The following is a 24,910-nucleotide window of genomic DNA, read 5'->3' as shown; positions in this document are numbered from 1 at the left end:
TCTCGAGAGCCCTGCTCAGCTGTGGCTGATGGTGGCGTACGGGGTTGAACCTGGGACTTTGGGCCCTCAGACAGGAGAGTCTCTGTGTGTAACCACTGTGCCACCTACCCTGCCCCCTCAAAAGGCTTTTCTTCAGAGTCACCTCTCCAGTGTTGTGTGAGGCCAGAGTGTGTCTCGAGGACTCCCCACAGGCATCCCACCATCATGTCTTGATCCAGTCAGCAGGGACTCGTGTGAGGAAGGTCGGGTTTGCTGGTAAAGAGCGTCCCACAGTGGTTGGGGAGGTCGCGCAGTGGATAAAGCACTGAACTCTCAAGCATGAGGTCCTGAGTTCAGTCCCTGGCAGCGCATGTACCAGTGTGATGTCTGGTTCTTTCTCTCCTCCTGTCTTTCTCATGAATAAATAAATTCTCTCTAAAAAAAAAAAAGGCTGTCCGGCATTCACAGCCTTTTCCCACAGTGATATGTGCACTTAATTGGGTGAGCTATAGCTCAGCCCCCAAAGACTTTAAAACTATTTATTATTTATTGGCTAGAGGCAGAAATTGGGGGGGAGGGTGGGAAGACACATGCGACACTGCCTCATCGTTCATGAAATTTCCCCCCTGCAGGTGGGAATCGGGGGCTTGAATAACAACAAAGGGGAAAAACTCACTACCAGGAGCAGTGGATTCAGTGCAGGCACTGAGCCCCAGTGATAACCCTGGAGGCCAGAAGGAAAGAAGGAAGGAAGAGGGGGTCAGGCTGTAGTGCTACGGGTTAAGCACAAGGCGTAAGGATCCCTGTTTGAACCCCGGCTCCCCACCTGCAGGGGAGTCGCTTCACAGGTGGTGAAGCAGGTCTGCAGGTGTCTGTCTTTCCCCCTTTGTCTTCCCCTCTTCTCTCCATTTCTCTCTGTTCTATCTGGCAACAAACGACAGCAGTAACCACAACAATGATAAAAACAACCAGAGCAACAAAAAGGGAAAATAAATAAAATATTTTTTTTAAAAAAGAAAGAGACATTGGCCCTGCACAGTGGGGCCACTGCTACAAGGCAGGACACAGAATGGGAGCAGGAGGACACCAGCATATCCCATCTGACAGACACACAGCCCACAGCCTGTGCTGCGTCGGGTGCCAGGATAGCCTGAGGGTGCTTCTTCCCGAGAACATGCTCTCTGGGTAGGAGAGAACTCGACTGGAGCCAACCTAGGCTGCTGCGTGGGAGACGAATCAGGCTAGCGTCACAGGAGAGAGAGAGAGACTCTGGGACTCGCAGAACTGGAAGGCAATCCAGTGTGTTTAATCAGAAAAGATTCTTTTTATACTTCTCAAGAAGGAAGTGGTAGGGTGTGACTAGGAGAGGGGGCGGAGTGGAAAAAGAGTGCAAACCAGTGGGGATTAAACCAGCGTGGGTCTCAAACAAAACAATGATTATGTAAATAGACCACAGCACACATCAGAAAAGGTAGCAGCAACAAATACTGGAGATGTTGTGGGGTCAAAGGAACCCTCCTGCAGTGCTGGTGGGAATGTCAATGGGTCCAACCTCTGTGGAGAACAGTCTGGAGAACTCTCAGAAGGCCAGAAATGGACCTGCCCTATGATCCTGCAATTCCTCTCCTGGGTGATGCTGAGGAATTATTCTGATGCAGTCTCTGCCCCCAGGCTTTACCACGCCCCGCGAAATCCTATCAGTGCCCAGTGCCCCCTTCAACCAATCCTGCCCCCACACGTCACCCCCGGTTGTTGCCCAATAAAAGCTCTCTCACTTCCCCCCCCGCCCTCTCTCTGGGCTCTCTCTCTCTCTCTCTCTCTCTCTCGCTCCTGCCCTGTGGTGAGGTAGTGGGGACGGCCATTGTCGGCTGACTCCACGTGGCCTGAGCCACCCCTCCCCCCCGATCCTATAATAAAGATTTGTGTACCCCACTTGCTCCAGACCTCCTCTCTGCGGCGCAGCCCGACACCTGGCCCCGACCGACATCTGGCGCCCATTGTGTCCCGCACTTACGCCCCGCTGGGTGGCCCAGCCTGAGGTCCCCAAAAGCTGCCCAGACACAGGTAAGTGGCATCCGCCTGCCTCTGTGGCCCCGCATTTCCCCCCACCATGGGACTTTTTTCGTTTTATGAGGAGGTGTCCCAGACATTATATCCTTCTCTCCTGGGACAGGTTCTCGATATCAGAGATGCTTTAATTTTCGCTACACCGTGGGTTCTCATGGCTATGTTTGCTACTTACAAGATATGTACAAGGTGTTCTGCCATGAGGTTAAGCGACCTTGAGGCTGAGATACGAGAGTTAAAGCATATGTGTTCAAAACTTAAACGCCTTAAGCGATCAGCAGTTAGCCCCAAACTCCCGTTCCCACAGACAGGCACACATGTTCCGCTGCTCCTCCTTTGACCCCGCCCCCAGCTGACCCTGTTGCCACGGTTCCAGCTTCCCCTTCTCTGACCCCTCCTCCTGTTGCCCCGGTTCTGGCTTCCCCTGAGGCTTCTGTTTCTTCGACTCCTCCCCCTGCTGATACCTCATCATTAAGAGACCTTGTGGCTGAGATACAAGAGTTAAAGGATATCTTCTCAGCATTTAGGGACCTTAATCCATTTGCAGTCTGCCCCGAGAGCTCCATCTCTGTAGATATGTGTTCAGTTTCCCCTGCGGCCACTACAGCAGCTTCTGTGGCTCTCTCCCCCACGTCATCAAACCAAGTCCATACCTTCCCGGTAAATGTGGCCCCCAGCAGACAAAACCCTCAGGTGTGGCATCCATACTCCTCTAAAGGACTCAGAGAAATCAGGCAAGCCATTAAGGAGGACGGGTTCATGCGCCATGGACTAAGTCCATTTTAAAGAGTTTTTACCAGCACCTTAACACCCCCCAGGACTGGAAAGACCTGGCTTGTGCTGCACTCCCAGACCCCCTCTACCTGCAATGGAAGGCATGCTTCCGTGATGAATGCTCTAGACAATCGCAGGAAAATAGTAAAAAACAGGTAGAATGGAATTTTGATGCTTTGTTTGCAGCAGGAGCATTTGAATCTGGAACTCAGCAGGCAGAAGTCAGGTTTCCAACCGGTTATTTTGAACAGGTATGCATCTGCACAACACAAGCATGGGAAAGGGTAACCCCAACCACTGTAGACTCATCGGTCCCCATTAACTCTCTTTGTCAAGGCACTGATGAATCCTTAGCGAACTTTATCTCAAGGGTGAGGGCAACCTTAGAGAGAAAGATTTCTAATCCTGAAGTCCGCTCTCTACTCCTGCGTTCTATTGTCTGGGATGGCATGATACCACAATTCCGTCATGCATACCTTAGTCTTAAACACCTACACCGAGATAATTGGATTTTAGCGACACAGGAACTTAGATCAGGCTCTTATGGGGCACCTGCTACGACACAGGTTTATGCAGTTACCCCGCGTAATCAAAACAGGGCCTGCTTTCAGTGCATTCGCCAAGGGTATTGGTGTAACCAATGTCCAGATAAGCTGCGACCACGCCTCCAGTCAGGGAAAACCCGCCTCCAGTCAGGGTAACCCCGCCTCCAGTCAGGACAACCCCGCCTTCAGTCAGGGAGCCAGAAGCCACGGACAATTTGTCCCAGATGTTGTAGAGGGTTTCATTGGAAGAGAGATTGTTGGTCCAAATTTCATAAAGATGGCACGCCCCTGAATGTTACAAATTCGGGGCCTGAGATTTTGTGGACCACTCCTGTTTTAGAACGAGGTCACCCTACTATGACAGTAAAGATTGACAATATTCTTTTTAAATTTTTGATTGACATGGGGGCAGAAAAGATTATTTTAAGGCAAGAAGAGGTTCCCCAAAATTGGGAACTCCTCCCCAGACCCAGTATACAAGGAATAGGAGGGGTGGCCCCATCATTTTGCACAGGAGATTCGCTCATGTGGGAAGACCCGGAAGGTTCTACCGGACACTTCTGCCCTTTGGTAGCTGATATTAGCACCAAACTACTGGGCAGGGATATTCACAGATGCCTCTGCAGAGCGTAACACCCGCTCCTATGAGATCAGATCTAATCAGCACCCCCAATACTAACTGCCACTGTTCGTAAGCAAACTCCCTGCTTAGACTGGCTTTCTAATGAGCCTGTCTGGGTGGAACAGTGGCCTTTACCTAGGGATAAACTAGAAATGTTAAAGGAGCTCGTCCGAGAGCAGTTATCCTTGGGAAACATTCGTCATTCTTTTTTTTTTTTTAATTTTTTTATTATCTTTATTTATTGGATAGAGACAGTCAGAAATCAAGAGGGAAGGGAGGGATAGAGAGGGTGAGAGATAGAGAGACACCTGCAGGCCTGCTTCACCACTTGTGAAGCTTTCCCCCTGCAGGTGGGGACCGGGGGCTCGAACCTGCGTCCTTGCGCATTGTAACGTGTGCGCTCAACCTGGTGCGCCACCACCCAGCCCCACATTCGTCATTCTTGAAGCCCATGGAATACTCCTGTCTTTGTGATTAAAAAATGCTCAGGAAAATGGTGCCTCCTCCAAGATCTCTGTGCGGAAAGTAAAACCATGCAGGTCTGGGGCTCCCCTCAAAGGGGTTTGCCTCTTGCTTCTGCAATTCCCATGGGAATTCCAATCATAGCTATTGATATACAGGATTGTTTTTTCTCTATTCCCTTGCATCCGCAAGATTGTAAACATTTTTGCCTTCTCTGTTCCTTCTATTAATAACGCCAGCCCTGCTGATAGATTTGAATGGGTGGTGCTGCCCCAGGGCATGGCCAGTAGTCCTACTATTTGTCAAGAGGCTGTTAAATCTGCCCTTGTCCCATATATTCATAAGGGCCTTAATGTTTTTTATTACATAGATGATATATCAATATGGGGAAAATCAGATACAGATCTCTGTGCCTTACGTGATTTTCTCATTCCTGCATTAAAGAAAATCGGCCTTAATGTAGCTCCTGAGAAGATACAACTAATTCCTCCAATATCTTTCTTAGGTTCAGAGATTTCTCTAACGCAAATTCATCCCTTAAAACCTAATGTCACCTTTCTTTCTAACCTTACTCTTGCTTCTTTACAAAGTTTTCTTGGAAATTTAAATTGGCTTAGGCAGTATCTCTATCTGCCTACAAGCTGTCTCCAGCCAGTGTTTGACCTGTTGAAAGGAAACAAACAGCCCTCCTCAAAACGTAAGTTAACTCCCGAGGCCTGGAAAGGGTTAACCAGGCCCTCCAGGACATGCACCGTGTTCGACTCTCCCCCTCCTCTCTGGTAAACCTTCTAATCTTCAACTCCACCCCCACAGTAGTAGGGGCATTGTGACAAGACCATGGGGTTCTCGAGTGGCTTCACACGCCAGTAGGAGGAGCTCCAAGACTCCCCACTGAGATAGACGCGTTAGCATTCATGGTTCGCCAAGGGAGAAATAGGTCTGTGCAGGTCTTAGGGAAAGAACCGGATTTAATTAGTCTGCCCTTTTCTCTCACAGATACAGAGTGGCTCATACGCATCATTCCCGCTTTTCCATAAGCTTCATGGGGTTTCCAGGACAAATAGATAAAACCATTTTCCTTCTAATAAATTGATAGTTTCTTTACCTCTTTTGCCTCTATTAGCACCTAAACTTTTCTCTCGGGATCCCATTCCCTCTGCTCCTACAGTCTACACTGATGGTGGAAAAAGGGAGCTGCTTCCCTTATATATTACCCAGACAAACAATCTCCTAAACCTCTCTTTACTGAGCTTCCTGAGAATTCCCCTCAGTACAAAGAACTTTATGCTGTTTTCCTTGCATTAAAAGCTGTACCAGAATCCTTCAACCTTTTTTCTGACAGTGTGTATATTGTTAACTTACTTCCATGGCTTGCTCGTTCCTATGTGAAAATTGATGACAACCCACTTTCCCCTCTCTTGATTCAAATCACCTCTATGCTCTGTTCTCAAACCCAACCACTGTATATTCAGCACCTTCGTTCCCACAGCCCTCTTCCTGGTTCCCTGTCTGAAGGGAATGCTGCAGCTGACCGCCTTGCCTCCACAGGAACTTTCCCAGTCTCTGTCTCTGATCCTGCTGATTTCCATTCTCTAACCCATGTTAATTTTAAAGGCCTTCGAGCTCGATTTCCTGATGTTCCGTTACCACAGTTAAAACATATCCTAGCTACATGCTCCTCCTGTGCAAGTCTCATAAAAACACCTGTTATTCAGACTCTTGGAGTTAACCCCCGAGGCTTAAAAGCTAATGCTATTTGGCAAATTGATGTCACCCACATACCAAACTTTGGCAAACAAAAATATGTGTTTGTCTCAATTGATACCTTTTCTAAATTTATGTGGGCAACAGCTCAGACGGGAGAAAGCTCTAAAAAGCTTGTAAGCCATATGCTCTCTTCTTTTGCCGTTATGGGTTTGCCATTTTTTCTGGAAACAGACAACGTGACTATGTTTACCAGCAAACAATTTAAAGATTTTTGTTCCCTCTGGAATATTACTCATACCACGGGCATTCCCTACAATCCACAGGGATAAGGCATTGTCGAGAGGGCCCATCACTTAAGGCTCAATTAAATAAAGATAAAGGAGGAACATATCCCCCCAATATCCAGCTAGCAAAAGCCTTAACTACATTAAATCTCTTTAATATTTACAATAATTCGGACCTACCTCCTATTATTCTTCACTGGCAAACACCATCTACCCTCCCATCTATTAAGGTCAAATGGAAAGACCCACTCGATAAAATTTGGAAAGGGCCTGACCCCCTATTGACCATGGGAAGGGGTTTTGCATGCGTTTTCCCTCAAAACTACTCTAAACCTGTCTGGGTTCCTGCCCGCCATGTCCAACAATACTTGCAGAATGGCGCTGTTATCCCTGAAGAACAAGAAATACTACAAGAGGACTAGATGCAGGATACATCCCAGGACCCATAATACGACATGGCAGAACCTACAAAATCTGGCTCACAAAGACCTCTCTCCTACCCTTTCCCTGAATGTCTTATGTTATAACTGGCCAGTTGTGTTTTGTGAGTGAGTGTGTTGAATGACCAAAAATTTTTTTGCATGACCATCTGCTCAGAGTACTCTAAAAGGTAATTGACTTTATATAAAAATGCTGGATGCAGCCAAAGTTTCTGGAGACATCCAGAAACATTCCAAAATTTTTGTTTTTCTCCCTCTTTTGATTTTTATATATAGTTTTGGTATATATGTAAGTGTTAAGTCTTAAACTGTGTGGCTAATGATGGATATAAATTTGTTTTTAAAATGATATGTTTTTATAACAAAAGTTTTTTCCTCCTTTATAACAAAAGTTTTTTCCTCCAGTGTGTTATAACTAAATGTTTATGGGTATGTCTCAAGTTTGGTAACACTAACTTAACAGTCAAAAGTGTAACCTTACAGCTACATTATTACCAGGCGAGGTAAAAATTAATTTGCTAAAGGTAACTAACTATTTAAGGTAAAAGTCTAAATGTTTAACGTGACAATACATTCCCAAAAATAAAATATAAATTCTCTATACAGGACACTTTTGGAGCGCCCCCAAAAGTGCCCTGTAAACTATCATGTGGAAATTAATCCACAACAGATCTGGTCTGGCATCAATCTGGCACTGTAAATGTTAAAATCATTGTCACGAAAATGCATTAAGTAATTTGAGTCTGTTTATAGTCCAAAGTATAAATAGTTAAAATTCAAAATACATATTTTAACTAAAATTGGTCTCAAGATCCTGCTGTAGAGACTGCTACAGAAGGTCACATTAGATGACCTTTAAATAAAATTATAAAGATATTTAAACCAATTATAATCATCGAGGTATCAACTATAGTAAACCTCTAACTTGTTACAAGTTCAAATTAACCACGAGAAGCAGATTGTTTGTGTTTCTTTCACAGGAATCCCGGGTAAAACCATCTGAACCCCTGCACACCCTGACGTCACCCACTAGACGGCACGACTACAGTGGCACACTCCCCGAAACCCTAGATGTCAGTTGACACAATCTGAAGATCATGATACACAGACTCCAAGGACAGAACTTTCTTCATGCCTGGTTACCGTTCCTGCTTCTGCTTTGTTTGTCACGTTTTGGCAGTTCCAGCTGGCTATCTACAGAAAAGCAGAATTCCAGCGGCTGACCTTCCTCATGCAGCATTTCATCCCCTGCTATTTCTTCCCCTAGCCATCTACTTTGGACTGAGACATCTATCGGACTTGCTGGCATACCCTATAGACACTTTACACAATTTTAAAGCAGCTTATTTCCCTTCACGCTGTTGGTTTTTCATAGACTGATCCTGAGTAGTTCATAGACTTTACACACTGTTGCCTTGAGGATTATGCAATGCCAAATAGCCCCTCTGTTTGGTGGGTCATGCCCTCCTGCCTCCCCCTCATTATGTACCCTTGCCCCTCCCCCCCAAACAGGGAACATTCCTTTACACACCAACCCTTCCCTTGACATCACACTGGCTTTTACTACTCCCCTACTTGTCCCTTCCTGTTTTGTTATATCATTTAGGTTTATGCCCAGAAGGTTTCTGCTCACCCCTACACCACTATTCCTCTGTCACAGATAGTCTTTTACAGACTTTGAACCATCTTATGCTATGACTAGATAGAAAGATAGAAAAAAATGTAGAGATATTGTGAGGAGATGGTTGAGCAGGCTGCGCTTAACCTATGAGATGAGTCCCTCCAGGTAGGTCTCTCTCTCTAAAGAGGGGTAGAGCACAGGAGAACGCATAAATCTCACAAGGTTGGCAGCCATTTAAGCCTTCCCTCCTCCACAGAAAGTCCTACATCTTCCCACCTGAGCACAGCATTCCTTAAAAATATTTAAACCTGCTCCATTCCATATTTCTTTACTGTGTCCATTTAGATATAAAGGGAAAGGAGGAGATGATGCTGAGGAATTATTCTGATGCAGTCTCTGCCCCCAGGTTTTACCACACTCTGCGAAATCCTAGCAGTGCCCCCCTTCAACCAATCCTGCCCCCACACGTCACCCCTGGTTATTGCCCAATAAAAGCTCTCTTACCCCCCCCTCTCTGGGCACTCTCTCTCTCTCTTTCTTGCTCGCTCGCTCCTGCCCTGTGGTGAGGTAGTGGGGACGGTCATTGTCGGCTGACTCCACGTGGCCTGAGCCAACCCCCTCCTGATCCAATAATAAAGATTTGTGTACCCCACTTGCTTCAGACCTCCTCTCTCTTCTCTGCAGTGCAGCCTGACACCTGGCCCCGACCGACACCTGGGGATAGATCCTAAGTAACCCAAAACACCCATCCAAAAAGATCTGTGTACACATATGTTCTTAGCAGCACAATGTGTAATAGCCAAAACCTGGAAGCAAACCAGGTGTCCAACAACAAATGAGTGGCTGAGCAAGCTGTGGTCTAGATACACAGTGGAATACTACTCAGCTATTAAAAATGGTGACTTCACCATTTTCAGCCCATCTTGGATAGACCTTGAAGAAATCATGTTAAGTAAATGAGTCAGAAACAGAAGGATGAGTATGGATGATCTCACTCTAAGGCAGAAGTTGAAAAACAAGATCATGGGCTGGGTGCTGGTGTACCTGGTTGAGCACACACATTACAGTGCACAATGACCTGGGTTCAAGCCCCCAGTCCCCACCTGCAAGGGGAAAGCTCCACGAGTGGAGAAGCAGTGTTGCAGGTATCTGTCTCTCTCCCTCTCTATAACCCCTTTCCCTCTCAATTTCTGGCTTTCTCTATCCAATATATAAAGACAATTTAAAAAATGTTTTAAAATAAAAGAAAAGAAAAACAATATCAAAAGAGAAAACGCAAGTAGAACCTGAACTGGAGTTGGCATATTGCACCAGATAAAAGACTCTGGGGGGGATACAGATCCAAAAAGGATGACAGAGGACCTAGTGGGTGTTGTATTGTTATGTGGAAAATTGGGAAATGTTATGCATGTGCAAACTTGTATTTACTGTACTCAGGCATAGCATGCCTGCTCTCTGCCCACTAAGTTCCCCCATTTGACTCCTGTTCTATGCCCACCCACTTTCTGAACTGCACTGTTGTGGGCGTTGTCCACTTACCTGTCCGTGCTCCAGAATAACTGGTCCCAGGTGAAGCTGAACGGTCCCCAAGAGGAGGGCAGAGTGATGACGGCACAGAAGGACCAGACGGGTCAGCTGGTGTCTTACTCTTAGCAGAGCTCAGCTTAGAAGCGAGACAATAACAATGGATATATTTTTACTGCTGTTTTTTATTATCTTTATTTATTTATTGGATAGAGGCAGCCAGAAATCGAGAAAGGGGAGATAGAATGGGAGATAGACACCTGCAGCCCTGCTTCACCACTCACAAAGCTTTCCTCCTGCAGGTGGGGACCAGGGACCCGAACCTGGTCCTTGCACACCGTAACATGTAAACTCAAACAAGTGCGCCACCTCCCGGCCCCATTAATTAATTAATGGCTTAATTAATTCCCTTTTGTTGCCCTTGTTTTATTGTTGTAGTTATTGTTGTTGTTATTGATGTCATCATTGTTGACTAGGACAGAGAGAAATGGAGAGAGGAGGGGAAGACAGAGAGGGGGAGAGAAAGACAGACACCTGAAGACCTGCTTCACCGCCTGTGAAGCAACTCCCCTGCTGGTGGGGAGCTGGGGGCTCGAACTGGGATCCATAAGCCGGTCCTTGTGCTCTGCACCACATGCGCTTAACCCGCTGCACCGCCCCCCCCCCCCCAGTGGCCTTACTTTTTAGCTGAGGCAGCTGTGTCGTGCTGTGACACGGAGGAGACAGAGAGGAGATCCAGAGTGGAGAGGGAACACAATTCTTTATTTGCGCGGGCACCTCAGAGTTGGGTGAGAGCACAGTGGTTCGGGCCACGTGGAGCTAGCCAAAATGGTCACCTCGCGCAGCAACCATCCCTGCATCTAATCACCGAAGTGAAAAGCGGCAGGAGGAGAGGGGCGGAAGAAGAAGGTTTTATAGGACAAAAACCGGGAGTGACGAGCCAGGACAGGTTTGGTTGGGAAGGGCACTTCGAGAATATCGTATTAACTCTCGCAGGAACTGGCATTAGCCTGAGGGGAAAACATGGCAGAACAGGTGCTCCGAGAATGTCCCAACTCTCATGGGAACTGGCACTAGCCTGAAGGGACATCTGCACTGCACAGCAGAGCTTGCTGGCACAGTGTCCAGAGTCTGACTCACTGAAGCAGTGAAGACACAACAAGAACTTCTTGACTTCCCCTTCGCCCAGCTGCAGCCGGCACTCAGGGGTCAGAGCAGCCTTGTCTCTGCCGATGATTTCTGTGTAACCTGAGTGACTGAGGCCATGGGGAAAATCCTTGGACTTTGTGCACAAGAACTGTAAGGCCTTCTCGTGTCCACCGTGAAAAAGGAGTGGTTTCCACGGGGAAGGGAAGGCGAAAGTTCATGTCTGCAGAGAGAGGCCAAACTAAGTCTCCACAGTCCTGCTTCCTCGGGGCCTTCTGCCTCTGCTGCCTTTTCTTGACACACCACCCGTCCCCAGCCTCAGACCCAGGGGACTGCAGATCCTCGGCTACGTAGGGTCCCTGCTGCCTGAGTCGCCCACCTGCTAAGACTCCACCGACGACAGACTTGTCTCTGGACAGGGGCCTGAGGAGGACTGAGTGCACCACTGCATTCAGAGTTGCTGGGCGTCTGCTGTGAACTCTGAGGCCTGTGTGTCTGAGGTGTCTGGGCGTCCACTTAGGTTTTCTGAATAGCGAGGAGAGATGTTTCGGTGAGGCAGAAAGGATGTCAGAGATGGAAAGGCCATCGTGCAGGTCTGGCATGTGAATTGCTGGACTCAGCAAGCCTGGGCAAGTGCAAGCATGTGTAGCTCAGGGACAGAGGGGGCATTGTCTTGATTTGTCTCAGGTGAGCCTCGTTGCCATTCACAGTTGAAAGATGAGAGCAAAACACAGGGGATGCTATTCCTTAGCCACACCTCTGGAAGTCATTTTTTTAAATACAATTTTTATTTATAGAAAGGAAACACTGGCAAAAACAATAGGATAAGAGGGGTACAACTCCACACAGTTCCCACCATCAGAACTCCATATCCCATCCCCTCCACTGATAGCTTTCCTATTCTTTTAAAAAATTATTTCATTTATTTTCTCTTTTTTGGCCTTTTTAAAAAATTGTTGTTGTACTTATCAATGTCATCATTGTTGGATAGGACAGAGCGAAATGGAGAGAGGAGGGGAAGACAAAGAGGGGGAGAGAAAGACAGACACCTGCAGACCTGCTTCACCGCCTGGGAAGCGACTCCCCTGCAGGTGGGGAGCCGGTGGCTTGAACCGGGATCCTTATGCTGGTCCTTGTGCTTTGTGCCACCTGTGCTTAAGCTGCTATGCTACCGCCCAACTCCCAGCTTTCCTATTCTCTATCCCTCTGGGAGCATGGACCCAGGGTCATTGTGGGATGCAGAAGGTGGGAGGTCTGGCTTCTGTAACTGCTTCCCGCTGAAAATGGGTGTTGACAGGTGGATCCATACTCCCAGCCTCTCTCTCTCTTTCCCTAGTGGGGAAGGGCTCTGGGGAAGCGGGGCTCCAGGACACATTGGTGGGATTGTCTGTCCAGGGAAGTCTGGTTGGCATCATGGTGGCATCTGGAACATGGTGGCTGAAAAGAGAGTTAACATACAAAGCCAAACACGGCGTTGACCACTATATTATCTGTCCATTTGAGAGAGTGGGGTGTCGGCGTCTCCCACAATCACTGTGCTGCTATTGAATTTCTGCTGAAGCTCGTCCAGTGACTGCTGAGCGTCGGCGACGTTCCCTTAAAGAGTCTGACTGTTGTTGACACTCAGCCCCAGGGTGGTGAGTCTCAGCCTGAAAACTCCGGGCGGGGGGGGGGTGCCAGTAGCCACTGTTGGGCCCCCAGAGTCCTCTCTGCTCCTTCCTGCCACGGACCCACGGGCACTTTGTGCTCACCTGTGCCCCCAGGTGTCCTGCGGAGAAGAGCCAGAGGAAAGCCTGGATGCTGAGTTTTGCGACTTGAAGCCAGAGGGTTTGACCCTGTGCAGGACCTGGACAGCCTCCCGGGACTGGCAGACGTGGCTGTGCCCAGACCTGCCCTCCACGAAGCAGATCCTGGGCCGGTGGTGCTGCCCAGCTCTTCATCTCCATCACCCGAGCCGCGAGATGCACGCCCAGGTCTGCAGAGGAGCCGGAGACCCGTGCCCAGCAATGCTTCTGCCGAGACACCTGGAGGAAGCCCAGGAGCAAGAAGACCGTGCCCGCCACCAGCGGGTGAGGAGGGGCAGGAGCTATGGGGCTGATGGAGGCAACCGGGTCAGTGCAGAACGTCGCCGTCCAGGAGAGAATATTGGCATGGGGGCGGCTGGGGCTCCAGAACCTTCCAGAACATGGATGCCAAGGCAGCGTTTCCACGGGGGATGCTGTCGTTGGTACGTGGGCCTGGACCAGAGTGGACAGCCCCACGGACCGAGGCTGGGACAGGACACCCGGAGGGTGCTGGGCAGTGAGGGGCTGGGGGCGCTTCCTGCAGGGCCTGTGGGCGCGAGCGTCCCCCACTCCTGGCGACTCAGCGACCCTTTGCTCTGTCTCTGCAGAGTTCCTCCACCTCCTCTCTTCCTCACCTCCCACTCCTCCTCCTCCTTACCCTCCTCCTCCTCTTCCTCCTTGTCCTTCTTCTCTTCCTCCCCTCTCCCTTCTCTTCCTACTTCACCTCCTCATTCTCTTTTTCCCTCCTTCTCACCCCTTTCTTCCTCCTCCTACACCACCTGTCTCCTCTTTCTCTTCACCTTTATATTCCTTTTTCTACCCTTTCTTCCCCCCTCTTATATTATGTAAAAATAATTTTATTATCTTTATTGTATATATGTTGGAGGATGGGCCCACTGTCCCAGAAAGTCCAGGCCATTGTTTCCATGAGATCCGAGTGGGTTGACCTCAACTCTCCCTTCAGGTCGAGAGAAAGGCTGGTTCCTCTGGTCTCTGGAATTTAAGATGGCTGGACCCTCAGATGTGGGTGCCTTTCTACACGTGCCACCTCCCCCCTTTCCTTCTTTAATTAAAAGCCATGGGTTACTGTGTTAACTTTAAAACTCCAGCAAACATTGCTCAGCTTTCCCCCTCTCTCTTACTGCTCTAAAGTGCCTGCAATTTATCTCCGGAAAAATGTACATTGTAAAGCTTATGGCCAAACAGTCTGTTGGTAAAAATGTAACTGTGCATTGTGTTGCTCTGTGCTTGGGTTAATGGATACCCCAAACCTTCCCCCCCAAGTTCTGGCCTGTATCTATCTACTTTTCTTTTCAATAAATGAACTGCCCTCCAAGGATTTTCCCAGGGCTGACTGTTTGTCTCCCTGTGCACATCACCCTCAACATGCTAAACTGCCCCAGGACCCACAGGGGCCGCTTTTGACCTCAGTCTCTCAATGGCTGGGGAGATGGGTGGATTCAAAGAGCGAGCCTCATCCTTCAGCCTGTGGGCAGGGCCCTCCTGTCAGGTGTCCTTCACCCTGTGAGCAGGGGGCCCATCTGTCAGGGTGAACTGGAGATGATCTTCTTAAATATACCAATGCTGCTAAATCTTTCAATCATGTGCTGCATTTTGGTGACCATGATCGAATGCAAAGGGGAGAAAAACTCTATGAATACAAGGAATGCCATCAAATCTTCAACCCACAATTGAGTGAAGATCCAAGACTTCATAATGGAGAAAATCAGTATGATTGCAAAGAATATGAGAATATATTTTATTTCTCTTCCTTTACAGAACATCAAAAAATTGGAACTGTAGAGAAAACACGTAAGTACAACGAATGGGAGAAAGTCTTTGGGTACGACTCATTCCTTGCTCAGCATACAAGCGCTTATGCTGCACAAACAACCCTATGGATATAATGAATGTGGAACGTCTTTCATCTGGAGCTCTTACCTTATCCAGCACAAGAAAACTAATGGTGGAGAGAAGCCTTAAATGTGATCAGTGTGGAAAAGTGTTTAGGAATCGTTCAGCTCTTACTAAGCATGAGCGGACTCACACTGGAATAAAACCCTATGAGTGTAATAAGTGTGGGAAAACCTTCAGCTGGAATTCTCATCTAATTGTATACAAGAGAATTCACACAGGAGAGAAACATTACTTGTGTAATGAATGTGGCAAATCTTTCAACTGGAACTCCCATCTTATTGGACATCAAAGAACTCATACTGGAGAGAAACCTTCTGAATGTACAGAATGTGGCAATTTGTCTTTGACCCTCACATCTCCAGAGCTCTGGTCCACAAGGGAAAGATAAAAACAGGCTGGGACTTTGGATCAAACAGTTGATGCTGATGTTCATCAGAGAAGGAATTACGGAAGCCAGAACTCCCACCTTCTGCACACCAAAACAACTTTGATCCATACACCCAATGGGGAGAAGTGATAGGATGAAGATAAGAGGACTCTACACTCCAGCTCCATCAGCATCTAGATAGAGAAAGAAAAAGGAGAGGGACATATGGAGGTAGTTAGGTTGTCATGAGTGGCTTGAAAGGCAGAGAGGATTGAATCAGGAAAAAAGGGGGCAATTATGTATAAATGTGGACAGATAGTTGTAGAGATGATGGTTGGCCCATGTCCACAACCTTAGGAGAACTGTGGTGGATTGCAGTGGGGAGAGTGAAAATTCAGAACTCTGGTGGTGGAAGTGGTGTGGATTCAAACCCCTGTTGACATGTAATTCTGTAATATATAATAATAATAATAATGAGGATGTGGGAAGTCCTTCAGCTGGAGCTCCCACCTCATTGCCCACCAGAGAACCCACATGGGAGAAAAGCCCTATGACTGTCAGGAATGTGGCAAAGCCTTCAGAGAACGCTCAGCCCTCACTAAACATGAGATCATTCATTCTGGAATTAAACCCTATGAATGCAACAAGTGTGGGAAATCGTGCAGCCAGATGGCCCACCTTGTTAGACATCAGAGAACACACACGGGAGAAAAGCCCTATGAGTGCAACAAGTGTGGGAAATCTTTCAGCCAGAGCTGCCACCTTGTTGCTCATCGAAGGATTCACACTGGCGAGAAGCCTTACAAGTGTGGTCAGTGCGACAGGTTCTTTAACTGTAGTTCTCACCTCATTGCACACCGGAGAACTCATACTGGAGAGAAGCCCTATAGATGCAGCGACTGTGGGAAAGCCTTTAACGAGAGCTCCTCCCTTATTGTGCATCTGAGAAACCACACTGGAGAAAAGCCCTACAAATGCACGCACTGTGAGAAGGCTTTCTGTAAGAATTCTTCTCTTCTTATCCACCAGAGAATGCACAGTGGAGAAAGACACTTCATTTGCAGTGACTGTGGAAAAGCCTTCAGCGGCCACTCAGCCCTTCTTCAGCACCAGAAAATTCACAGTGGAGAGCACGTCTCTGAATTGAGTTGAGAAAGGATTTTTATGTTACTGTACATCCACTAACACTGAAAGCCCCTACAGATGTTAACTGACAGGGGAACTGTGTTAGGTAACATTTCTTCACTGATTACTATTATTATTTAAATTTTTATATTTATTTATTTTCCTTTTTATTGCTCTTGTTTTTTATTGTTGTTGTAGTTATTATTGTTGTTGTTATTGATATTGTCGTTGAATAGGACAGAGAGAAATGGAAAGAAGAAGGGAAGACAGAGGAGGGAGAGAAAGACAGACACCTGCAGACCTGCTTCACTGTCTGTGAAGCGACTCCCCTGCAAGTGGGGAGCCGGGGGCTCGAACCAGGATCCTTCTTATTTATTTTTTATTTTTTCGTTATTATTTATTTTCCCTTTTGTTGCCCTTGTTGTTTTGTTGTTGTAGTTATTGTTGATGTCATCTTTCTTGGATAGGACAGAGAGAAATGGAGAGAGGAGGGAAGACAGAGGGGGGAGAGAAAGACAGACACTTGCAGACCTGCTTCACCACCTGTGAAGTGACTCCCCTGCAGGTGGGAGCCGGGGGCTCAAACCAGGATCCTTATGCCAATCCTTGTGCTTTGTGCACTACAGCTGGACTCCCCAACCAACCGGGATCCTGATGCCGGCCCTTGCACTTCACACCACGTGTGCTTAACATGCTGCACTAACACCCAACTCCCCTTCCCTGATTATTAAGGCCAGGTGTGGGATTCCAGGGCCCTGGTGAGACACCCACCCTGTGAGAACCACTGTAAGAATCCCCAAATGAGACTCCCAGTGAGAGCCCCCAGATGAGACCTCCAGAAGAGAACTCCAGTGACATCTCCCCAGATGAGAAATTAAGAAATAATAAGTATTGAAAAGAAAGCAAGGTAGATGTGCTCTTGCAGAAGGAGAATGCTCATTGGCCAGGGCCTACTGCTGAGCCACCTGGGATCTGTCATGATCTGAAACCAGAGGCTCTGCCTGGAAGAAGGATGCCTGTCCCCTGGGTGCCTAATGCCGCAGCTGGCCCCTGTGATCACCAGAAAGCCATGGCACCAAGGCCCGGGTCCCTGTCAGTCAGAGAGCTCAGGAGGAGGGCAGGCAGGGCATGGTGCAGGGCCCTCAACAGAGGTGTTCTTTACAGTGGCCCCTTTCTTCATCCTGACAGGATAGCATGGCCTTGGAGGATGTGACTGTGACTCCCAGGAGGACTGGGTGCTCCTGGATGAGGCCCAGAGGTGCCTGTCCCTGGACATGATGCTGGAGAACCTAGCACTGGTGAGCTCCCTGGAGAGATGCTCGAGTCCCTGCTCTGCACTGCGCTGCCTTCCTCTCCCTGGGAGCTGGTCTGTTGTCGTATGCTTTACATTGGTTTGTTCTAGCCCTCCCCCACCAAGAGAATTAGATCAGTCCAGTTAATTTCGCGGGCCTGCTTGGCCCCGCCCCAAGGAACCCCGAGAGAGGGTTCCTGAGTCCGAGAGTTCCTGAGTTCGAGAGTCTCAGGGTTACAGAGTAAGAGAGAGTTCCAGTGTGCCAGACTTTCAGAGGGTTCCCCAGTACAAGAGTTCCAGAGTGAGAGAGTAAGAGAGTCCCTGAGTTCGAGAGTAAGGGAGAGGGTTCCAGAGTTCGAGAGTAAAAGAAAGAGTGCTTGCGCCGCCGCAAAGAGACAGCAGAGTTCTGTTTGGTGATTAGTTTGTCTTAGTTTGTGAATCGTTGTTCCTGAATAAAGAAATACAGCTGCCCTGCCCAGCCGTTGTCTCTGCGTCTCTGTTACCCACTGTGAAGCAAGCCAGCCTGGCCAGAGCCTTCCAAAATATTAACAAATGGCGCCCACGTGGACCTGACCTGCGCATCTCTCAGATAAGTAAAGACAACTTGGCTACCTATGCACTATGGCCTTCTCTTCTGCTTGTGAAGAGATCTCCAAAGGCCTCTGCTCTTTCTTCACAAGACTGTTTTGCTGTTTCTGGAACATTTATCTCTGCACCACTCTGTGGTTTCCACTCGCTCGGGCACACTCAGAACAGGCAGCGAGAATAGCCAGCGGGCAGGAGGCGAGGTGCGGAGCTGCTGTTTCCACCTGGTTAAACAGCCAGCCAGCCGGCTGCGCCCAGACAACCCCGCGCACCGCGCCCACAGCCCCGCAGCCCTGCAGCCCGCAGGAGGCCGAAGCCAGCACACAAGAGCCCGAGGCCAACACGCAAGAGCCCGAGGACAGCCCACAGGAGCCGGCTCTCCACCGTGTGGCGCAGGGCACTGGACGCGTGATCCCTCCATGCTGCTTGGCCACTGCGAACAGGGCAGCAGACATGGCAGGGCCATGAGGCAGGGCCGCGGCGGCCTATCATGGCCGCCACCCCTGGGCACCTAGGCCCACGCCTTCTACAAAACTGGCCTGCCTGCCCTCTTGCTATGAATTCTGGAACCATCCCGGGCCTCCCGGACCCCCGGGCTCCCTGCCGAAACTGGGCACACGAGATCTCCAGCCGCCGGTCCGGTCTGAAGGCAGACAAGCTGGAGTACACAGAGATTTGTGCAGAGATCGCAACCTGCAATTCCTAAAAGTGAAGCTGTGCGGGAAGCCACCTCCGGATGGTGAACACCCCCCAACAACTAAGACAGTACAGATTTAAATTCGTGTTTAAAATGACATGTCTTCGTAACAAAGGTTTCTCTCCTTGTGTATTAATGACCATGTTTATGTGTATGTTTAAAGTTTAGTAAACAGTAACTTTAAGGCTAAATTCTTACTAGTGAAAGTTAAATGAAAAAGGTTTTCAACATAATTCTCATAAAGATAAAATTAACATACATTTAAAGTCTAAGGTAAAAATTAGTTAACAATCAATATATTTTAACTAAGTTGGTCTAAACAAAAGGTTAAATAGACTTGTTGATATATAAAACTCTCCATTACCTTCTCTATTAGAAATGGTAGATCACACAATGGCTATGCTAATTATTCTCATGCCTGAGGTTTCCTCTCCGGCCCACAACTAGGGTGTGTCTCCATCTTGAATGGGTGTAACAAAAGGTTAAAAGACGTTGTTGATATGTAAAAGTCTCAAATTCCTTCTCTATTAGAAAGTTGGATCGTGCAGTAGATATGCTAATAACAAGTTTTGTTTCATAGTAAGTAAGTTGCAGCCAGCTGCCTGTGGGACTCTAGGCCGTTCCCCACCCCCATGCAAATGCCCGTCGAAGATAGTACGCCCCCCAGAGGCAAGAAAATTTTTTTTTTTCAGATATGGCCCCCTCAGGCCTTCCCTTGGCAACATGCTGGTTTTTGTTATATATGTTTCTGTTCACCCCACACCCTTGATACTATAGTCATTTAGTTAAAAAGAAAAGGGGGAATTGTCGTATGCTTTACATTGGTTTGTTCTAGCCCTCCCCCACCAAGAGAATTAGATCAGTCCAGTTAATTTCGCGGGCCTGCTTGGCCCCGCCCCAAGGAACCCTGAGAGAGGATTCCTGAGTCCGAGAGTTCCTGAGTTCCTGAGTTCGAGAGTTTCAGGGTTACAGAGTAAGAGAGAGTTCCAGTGTGCCAGACTTTCAGAGGGTTCCCCAGTACAAGAGTTCCAGAGTGAGAGAGTAAGAGAGTCCCTGAGTTCGAGAGTAAGGGAGAGGGTTCCAGAGTTCGAGAGTAAAAGAAAGAGTGCTTGCGCCGCCACAAAGAGACAGCAGAGTTCTGTTTGGTGATTGGTTTGTCTTAGTTTGTGAATCGTTGTTCCTGAATAAAGAAATACAGCTGCCCTGCCCAGCCATTGTCTCCACATCTCTGTTACCCGCTGTGAAGCTACTCGGCCGGCAAGAGCCTCCGATGTTGTTGCGGCGGTCTGGTGTCGGGCTGCACCACGGAGAAGAGAGCGGACATCCAGAGCAAAGGGGTACACAATTCTTTATTATAGGATGGGGGGGGGAGGTTTGGTTCAGACCACGTGGAGCCAGCCGGCAATGGCCGACCACGGGGGGAGAGCAGGGAGCGAGACCTCAGAGAGGGAGAGCCGAGAGCCCAGAGAGAGAGGGGGGGTGAGGGGGCTTTTTATTGGGCGACAACCAGGGGTGACGTGTAGGGCCAGGATTGGTTAAAAGGGGGCACTCTAGGATTTAGCGGGGCATAGAAAAACCTGGGGGCGGAGACTGCATCAGAATAAGTCCTCAGCAACATCTCCTCCTATCCCTTTATATCTAAATGGACACAGTAAAGAAAAATGGAATGGAGCAGGCTTAAATGTTTTAGAGGAATGCCATGCTCAGGTGGGAAGATGTAGGACTTTCTGTGGAGGAGGGAAGGCTTAAATGGCTGCCAACCTTGTGAGATTTATGCGTCCTCCTGTGCTCAACCCCTCTTTAGAGAGAGAGACTTACCTGGAGAGACCCATCTCATAGGTTTAAGCGCAGCCTGCTCAACCATCTCTTCACAGTATCTCTACATCTTTTCTATCTTTCTATCTAGTAATTGCATAAGATGTACAAAGTCTATAAAAGACTATCATGGGGCAGAAACCTTTTGGGCATAACAAAATAGGAAGGGACAAGTAGGGGAGAAGTAAAAGCCAGTGTGGTGTGAAGGGAAGGATTGGTGTGTAAAGGAACGTTCCCTGCTTGGGGGGGGCAAGGGTACATAATGAAGGGGAGGCAGGAAGCATGACCCACCAAACAGAGGGGCTATTTGGCATTGTATAGTCCTCAAGGCAACAGTCTGTAAAGTCTATGAATTACTCAGGATCAGTCTACGAAAAACCAGCAGCGTGAAGGGAAATAAGCTGCTTCAAAATTGTGTAAAATGTATATAGGGTATGTCAGAAAGTCCGATACAAGTCTCAGTCCGAAGTAGATGGCTAGGGGGAGAATTGGCAGGGGATGCAACGCTGCATGAGGGAGGTCAGCCGCTGGAATGTTGCTCTTTTGTAGATAGCTAGCTGGAACTGCCAACACGTAACAAGCAGGTCAGAAGCAGGAACGGTAACCAGGCATGAAGAAAGTTCTGTCCTTGGAGTTCGTGTATCAGGTTCTTCAGATCGCGTTGAGTGACATCTAGGGTTTCGGGGGGTGTGCCACGGTAGTCGTGCCATCTACTGAGTGACGTCAGGGTGTGCAGGGGTTCAGATGGTTTTTCTGGGATTCCTGTGAAAGAAACACAAACAATCTGCTTCTCATGGTTAATTTGAACTTGTAACAAGTTATAGGTTTGTTATAGTTGATACCTCGATGATTATAATTGGTTTAGAATCTCTTTATGATTTTATTTAAAGGTCATCTAATGTGACCTCCTGTAGCAGCCTCTACCGCAGGATCTTGAGATCAATTTTGGCTAAAATACGTATTTTAAACAGACTCAAATTGCTTAGAGAGTTAACGCATATTCGTGACAATGATTTTAACGTTTACAGTGCCAGATTGATGCCAGATCTGTTGTGGATTAATTTCCACAAGATAGTTTACAGGGCACCTTTGGGGGCCCTTCAAAGGTGTCCTGTATATAAAATTTATATAGTTTAGTTTTGGGAATGAATAGTCACGTTGAACATTTAGACTTTTACCTAAATAGTAAGTTACCTTAACAATTAATTTTTACCTTGTCTGGTAAAAGTGTAGCTGTAGGGTTACACTTCTGACCGTTAAGTTAGTGTTACCAAACTTGAGACATACCCATAAACATTTAGTTATAACAAACTGGAGGAAAAAGAACTTTTGTTATAAAAACACATTATTTAAAAACAAATTTAAATCTGTCATTAGTCACACAGTTTAAGACTAAACACTTACATATATACCAAAACTATATATAAAATTCAAAAGAGGGAGAAAAAAAATTTTGGAATGTTTCTGGACGTCTCCAGAAACTTTGGCTGCGTCCAGCATTTTTATATAAAGCCAATTACCAGCTGGTCTGTCCTGGGTGTGTCCTCATGTCCTGCACTGTGCTGCCTTCCTCACCCTGAAAGCTGGTCTGTCTTGGCCCCAGATGGAGGCATTTGTCCCCCCCAAGACATCTGGAATGTCTGTAGGCACCTGAGGCTCCCAGCGGGTAGAGGGTGCTGTGCACAAGAACTGGGGGTGGGCTTGCTGCTACCTGAGACAGACCCCAGCGGGCTGCTGTGCTGTGCCAGGGGCTGATGATCCTCTACCTGATCACAGGGTGAAGGATGCCTGACAGGTGGGCTCTGCTCACAGGGTGAAGGATGCCTGACAGGTGGGCCCAGGAAACAGGGTGAAGGACACCTGACAGGTGGGCCCTGCTAACAGGGTGAAGGATGCTGGACATGTGGGCCCTGCTCACAGGGTAAAGGACGCCTGACAGGTGGACCCTGCTCACAGGGTAAAGGACGCCTGACAGGTGGGCCCTGCTCACAGGGTAAAGGACGCCTGACAGGTGGGCCCTGCTCACAGGATGAAGGACACCTGACAGGTGGGACCTGCTCATAGGGTGAAGGATGCCTGACAGGTGGGCCTTGCTCACAGGGTGAAGGACACCTGACAGGTGGGCCCAGGACACAAGGTGAAGGACACCTGACAGGTGGGCCCTGCTCACAGGGTGAAGGAACCTGACAGGTGGGCCCAGGGCACAGGGTGAAGGACACCTGACAGGTGGTCCCTGTTCACAGGGTGAAGGACACCTGACAGGTGGGCCCAGGACACAAGGTGAAGGACGCCTGACAGGTGGGCCCTGCTCACAGGGTGAAGGAACCTGACAGGTGGGCCCTGTTCACAGGGTGAAGGACGCCTGACAGGTGGACCCTGCTCACAGGGTGAAGGATGCCTGACAGGTGGGCCCTGCTCACAGGGTGAAGGAACCTGACAGGTGGGCCCAGGGCACAGGGTGAAGGACACCTGACAGGTGGGCCCTGTTCACAGGGTGAAGGACACCTGACAGGTGGTCCCTGTTCACAGGGTGAAGGACACCTGACAGGTGGGCCCAGGACACAAGGTGAAGGACGCCTGACAGGTGGGCCCTGCTCACAGGGTGAAGGATGCCTGACAGGTGGTCCCTGTTCACAGGGTGAAGGACGCCTGACAGGTGGGACCTGCTCACAGGGTGAAGGATGCCTGACAGGTGGGCCCTGCTCACAGGGTGAAGGACGCCTGACAGGTGGGCCCTGCTCACAGTGTGAAGGACGCCTGACAGGTGGGCCCTGCTCACAGTGTGAAGGAACCTGACAGGTGGGCCCTGCTCACAGTGTGAAGGAACCTGACAGGTGGGCCCAGGGCACAGGGTGAAGGACACCTGACAGGTGGTCCCTGTTCACAGGGTGAAGGACACCTGACAAGTGGGCCCAGGACACAAGGTGAAGGATGCCTGACAGGTGGTCCCTGTTCACAGGGTGAAGGACGCCTGACAGGTGGGACCTGCTCACAGGGTGAAGGACGCCTGACAGGTGGGCCTCACTCAGCCGCCCCCAGGGCACGGAGAGAGCTGGCTCTGCTCATAATGGGGGAGGAGCCCCGAGGTCCCCCAGGCCCCTAGTCGTGAGGGACCCTCTGAAGCCCCCTGCCCAGGCCCTTCCCATGCTCTGTACGCAGCTGATCCTTAAAGGCGGAGTGGAGCCGGGCCCTGCACCTGCCACCCCAGGGGCCTGAGAAACAGCTCCCAGGTGCTGCCCCGTGCCCGGAACTCCCAGGACTCCTGAGCCCACAGATGCTGAGCATGACCAAGTGGGTTTATCCCAGGGATGAAAGGTTGCTTTAATATGTGTAAATCAATCAACATGATCAACATCAACAAAAGCAAGACCAAAAATCACATGGTCATATCAATAGATGCAGAGAACGCCTTTGACAAAATACAACATCCCTTTATGATCAAAACTCTATTTTTATTTGACAGGACAGAGAGAAATTGAGAGAGGAGGAGACAGACTGGGGGAGAGCAAGACCACCCGGCAGGTGGGGAGCCAGGGGCTTGAGTTGGGATCCTTGTGCTTTGTGCTATGCCACCATCTGGCCCCCAGCTTTTTTGTTTTAATTATCTTTATTTATTGGAGAGAGACAGCTAGAGATTGAGGGGGAGAGGGAGGGAGAGAGACAGAGACGCCTGCAGCCCTGAGTCACCACTTGTGAAGCTTCCCTCCTGAGGGTGGGGACCAGGGGCTTGAACCCAGGTCCTTATGCACTGTGATGTGTATGTTCAACCAGGTGCACCACCACCTGATGCCCCCACCCTGAGTTTTCTATTTTCCAAATAACCACATTAAGCAGGCAGAACTGTATATAGTGGTAGATCAATACTGTGACCTGTAATCACGCTTCTGTTTTGTTTTGTTTGTTTTTTACTTATTTACTCCTTTTTGTTGCCCTTGTTTACTTATTGTTGTAGTTATTATTTCTGTTGTTGTTACTGATGTCGTTGTTGTTGAATAGGACAGAGATAAATGGAGAGAGGAGGGGAAGTCAGAGAGGGGGAGAGACAGACACCTGCAGACCTGCTTCACCGCCTGTGAAGTGACTCCCCTGCAGGTGGGGAGCTGGGGGCTCGAACCAGGATCCTTAGCCAGTCCTTGTGCTTTGTGCCATGTGCACTTA

General features: G+C 48.7%; 1 protein-coding gene across 1 annotated transcript; it reads left to right on the top strand.

Moving 5' to 3' along the window:
* The first annotated feature begins 13,132 nt into the window (after positions 1-13,132).
* Positions 13,133-16,457, top strand: LOC132537065 (zinc finger protein 606-like). Its single transcript, XM_060186499.1, is given in 5 exon segments — positions 13,133-13,240; positions 14,512-14,844; positions 14,846-14,934; positions 14,936-15,204; positions 15,718-16,457. Coding segments are annotated over 5 exon segments (1,473 nt in total). The 3' UTR covers positions 16,392-16,457.
* The last annotated feature ends 8,453 nt before the right edge of the window (positions 16,458-24,910 follow it).

This window comes from Erinaceus europaeus, chromosome 2 (assembly GCF_950295315.1).
Source record: "Erinaceus europaeus chromosome 2, mEriEur2.1, whole genome shotgun sequence".
NCBI lineage: Eukaryota > Metazoa > Chordata > Mammalia > Eulipotyphla > Erinaceidae > Erinaceus > Erinaceus europaeus.
Note: the sequence above shows the minus strand (reverse complement) of the source record. Positions and strands in the feature narration are given on the sequence as shown.